The 2,932-nt window shown below is 45.4% G+C and overlaps 1 protein-coding gene across 1 annotated transcript in view; it reads left to right on the forward strand.

Annotated features, from left to right (window-relative positions):
* Positions 1 to 2,932, forward strand: part of ALK (ALK receptor tyrosine kinase) — a 364,338-nt gene that overhangs the window by 347,257 nt on the left and 14,149 nt on the right. The window contains exons 19-21 of the mRNA XM_009648158.1: positions 216 to 306; positions 1,221 to 1,285; positions 2,198 to 2,327. Of these exons, the coding sequence (XP_009646453.1) occupies positions 216 to 306; positions 1,221 to 1,285; positions 2,198 to 2,327 (286 nt within the window). The remainder of the gene's footprint in view (positions 1 to 215; positions 307 to 1,220; positions 1,286 to 2,197; positions 2,328 to 2,932) is intronic.

Consider the following 2,932-nt stretch of genomic DNA (forward strand, 5'->3'; position numbering starts at 1 on the left):
TTCCCTACCAATTAAATACATTGTAGGTCCAGAAAAGATCAGATCAAGGTCTGGTCCCCTGCATAGTGTGAGGAGTGGTATCGCCAGTGTCAATATCCAGTTCTCCCTGTTTCACTACCATGAAAACTGTGAGCCCGTTCTGTCAGCTGTGACCACAGTGTTATAATGTGTGTTCTCTGTAGTAAAACCTTCTTTGTCTTCTCTGGTCTGTCCAGGGGTTTGGGTCACGGAGCCTTTGGTGAGGTATATGAAGGTCAGGTGGCAGGGATCCCCAGCGACCCCACTCCCTTGCAGGTGGCTGTGAAAGTAAGTGACAGTGTATGAGTTATCATGATGGTTTCATGCGCCTTTCACCCAAGAGTCCCAATGCATTATAAAAATGAAGATGAATTAAGCATTACTGTAGTACTGAAGGATGTGGCTAGAAAGGTTGCTGCTCTGTTGCAACACTTTAATCCATCATAGTGACGGTACAACTTGTAGCATATGGGCTTGTGAGACTATTAAAAGAGGTCTTCAAGTAGTAAATAGGCAAAGATTTCCCATACAGCTGCAGTAGACTGCAGGTATGAGAAATAAATCCATCCTCCACATGCTACACCTGGTGTGGTAATCTGTCCAAAGCCTTTGTGTCAGAGGCCAAAAGTCTTCACAGGGCAAAGACCAGCTGGTATATACATCAAAGAGCCTGCAGGTAGGAGATGACTGGTTTTCCAGGGACATCACCACTCCATTACATTCCATATGCACTGAAGCTAAATCCTGAGAGACCCTGGTAGGGTTCTCCAGGCCTTCAGCAGCCTAGCTAGTTTGTTTTCTCCTAGAGGTTACATAGCGGCACAGTCCTACTGCTGCTTATAGTTCATAGTCTTGCTGGGAGGTAGGAGTGTTGAACTGTCAGAGAGCTCAGGAACTGTGGTCTCATGCCTCATCCTCTATACAGCAGAGTCCCATATATTGAGCACTGTTCCTTGTGCACTCTGGGCTATTCCTTTTGCTGGGAGGAGGATGACAGTGGCGGTGATGGGCCATGTGTTCTGATCTTTGCCTTTCAACAGGCTTCACAGTCTAGTTTAGTAACAGTCTAGCTATTCTCTTAGAGTGAGGTTTCTTTTAGAAACAAGAATTGCTGCAGACGATGTTAGTGCTTTTGATTGTGCCAGGTGTTCTACATCTGTAACTTTAAATATCTTCTTGTCAACCTGTTTTTTCTTTTCCAGACGTTGCCAGAAGTTTGTTCAGAGCAAGATGAACTGGACTTCCTCATGGAAGCTCTCATTATTAGGTGTGTATGAGTAAGATGAACAGCACTTGTGTAGGCTTGCAAAGCCCAGCACTGTAAATAAAAAAGGTGCTTTGGGAGGTGATGTCTATGCAACACATCTCTACAGTAGTTTTAGCACATGGCTGTCAGTATTTTATAAAGAAGATAGGCATTACCATCCTTTTCTAGTCTTCTTACAAATGAGGAGGCACCAGATGATTAAGGGCTAAATTTTCAAGAGGGTCCACACTGGTTTTCATTATCCAAAGTGAAAATCTTTAGGCCCAGTTTTCAGAATTGATAACAGGATCCTCTGATTTCTCTTAGAGACCAGAACACGAGGTAAAGACAGACCTTAGGAGTTTGGGTTTGACTAGTCAAAACTAACAGATGACATTGACTTAATGCTGCTGTCTTGTCACACCTCAGTTGACTGAGTCCTAGAATCCATGGAAATAGTTTCCCATCACATTGAGGTCTGGAGAAATAAGGAAGTATTAGAGACTAGACTTTGAGGAATATCCCCTATGTAAGCAGATCCCTGCATCAGTATGTTTTTTGGAAGAACTCTGCCCTAGCCCAGTTTCTGCCCCTTGGATAAGGAATTTAGGATGAGATTTGTCTCTGTTATCAGACATTCTCTGCTTCCTATGGCCCACAAATCTCACTGCACCCCAAAAAGGATGCAGAATATAGGAAGAGGAAAAGCAGCCAAAAGCCATTCCTTCCCCACCCCTGTTTCTGCACTATGCAGACAGACACAGAGTGCAGGGGTAGCTCTTTAGCTTTATCCAGTTACCCTACCTTTGAGATTTGTTACTTTCTGAAAAAAAAGAAAACAACATTCCCCAGAGCAAAACATTTTGATTCTTTTCTGCAATTGTGCTTTTTGGATCAAAGTTGCTCCATAATTGAGTCTCCCACTCTCCACAGCAAGTTCAACCACCAGAATATTGTGCGCTGTATTGGGGTGAGCTTGCAGGCACTGCCTCGTTTCATCCTGCTAGAGCTTATGGCTGGAGGTGACCTGAAATCGTTCCTGAGAGAGACGCGTCCTAGACCGGTAAGAAAAGAGAAAATTGAATTTTATTTAGTAAGCTGCTGCCACAAGGCAAATACATACTATAAAAGAGCTGATCCACGCAGCTATTTCCCAGCATTTTAGAGGGTCAGAAAATTTCTGTTACTAGAAGACCACTGTGGGGGCAGGACACAGATATATAGGGAACAGTTGCTGCTGGGGTTATGGAGAGGTGCCTCATCCTTGGACTTTGCTAGCTCTTTATCAATGACCTGGACGAGGGGATTGAGTGCACCCTCAGTAAGTTTGCAGATGACACCAAACTGGATGGAAGTGTTGATCTGGGGATCTGTGCTTGAGGGGAGGAGGGCTCTGCAGAGGGATTTGGACAGGCTGGATCGATGGGCCAAGGCCAATTGTATGAGGTTGAACAAGGTCAAGTGCTGGGTCCTGCACTTTAGTCACAACAACCCCATGCAACGCTACAGGCTTGGGGATGAGCGGCTGGAGAGCTGCTTGGCAGAGAGGGATCTGGGAGTACTGGTTGACAGCCGGCTGAATATGAGCCAGCAGTGTGCCCAGGTGGCCAAGAAGGCCAATGGCATCCTGGCTTGTATCAGGAATAGTGCGGCCAGCAGGACCAGGAA

Source organism: Egretta garzetta, unplaced genomic scaffold (assembly GCF_000687185.1).
Source record: "Egretta garzetta isolate BGI_Z169 unplaced genomic scaffold, ASM68718v1 scaffold11, whole genome shotgun sequence".
In the NCBI taxonomy this organism is placed as follows: domain Eukaryota; kingdom Metazoa; phylum Chordata; class Aves; order Pelecaniformes; family Ardeidae; genus Egretta; species Egretta garzetta.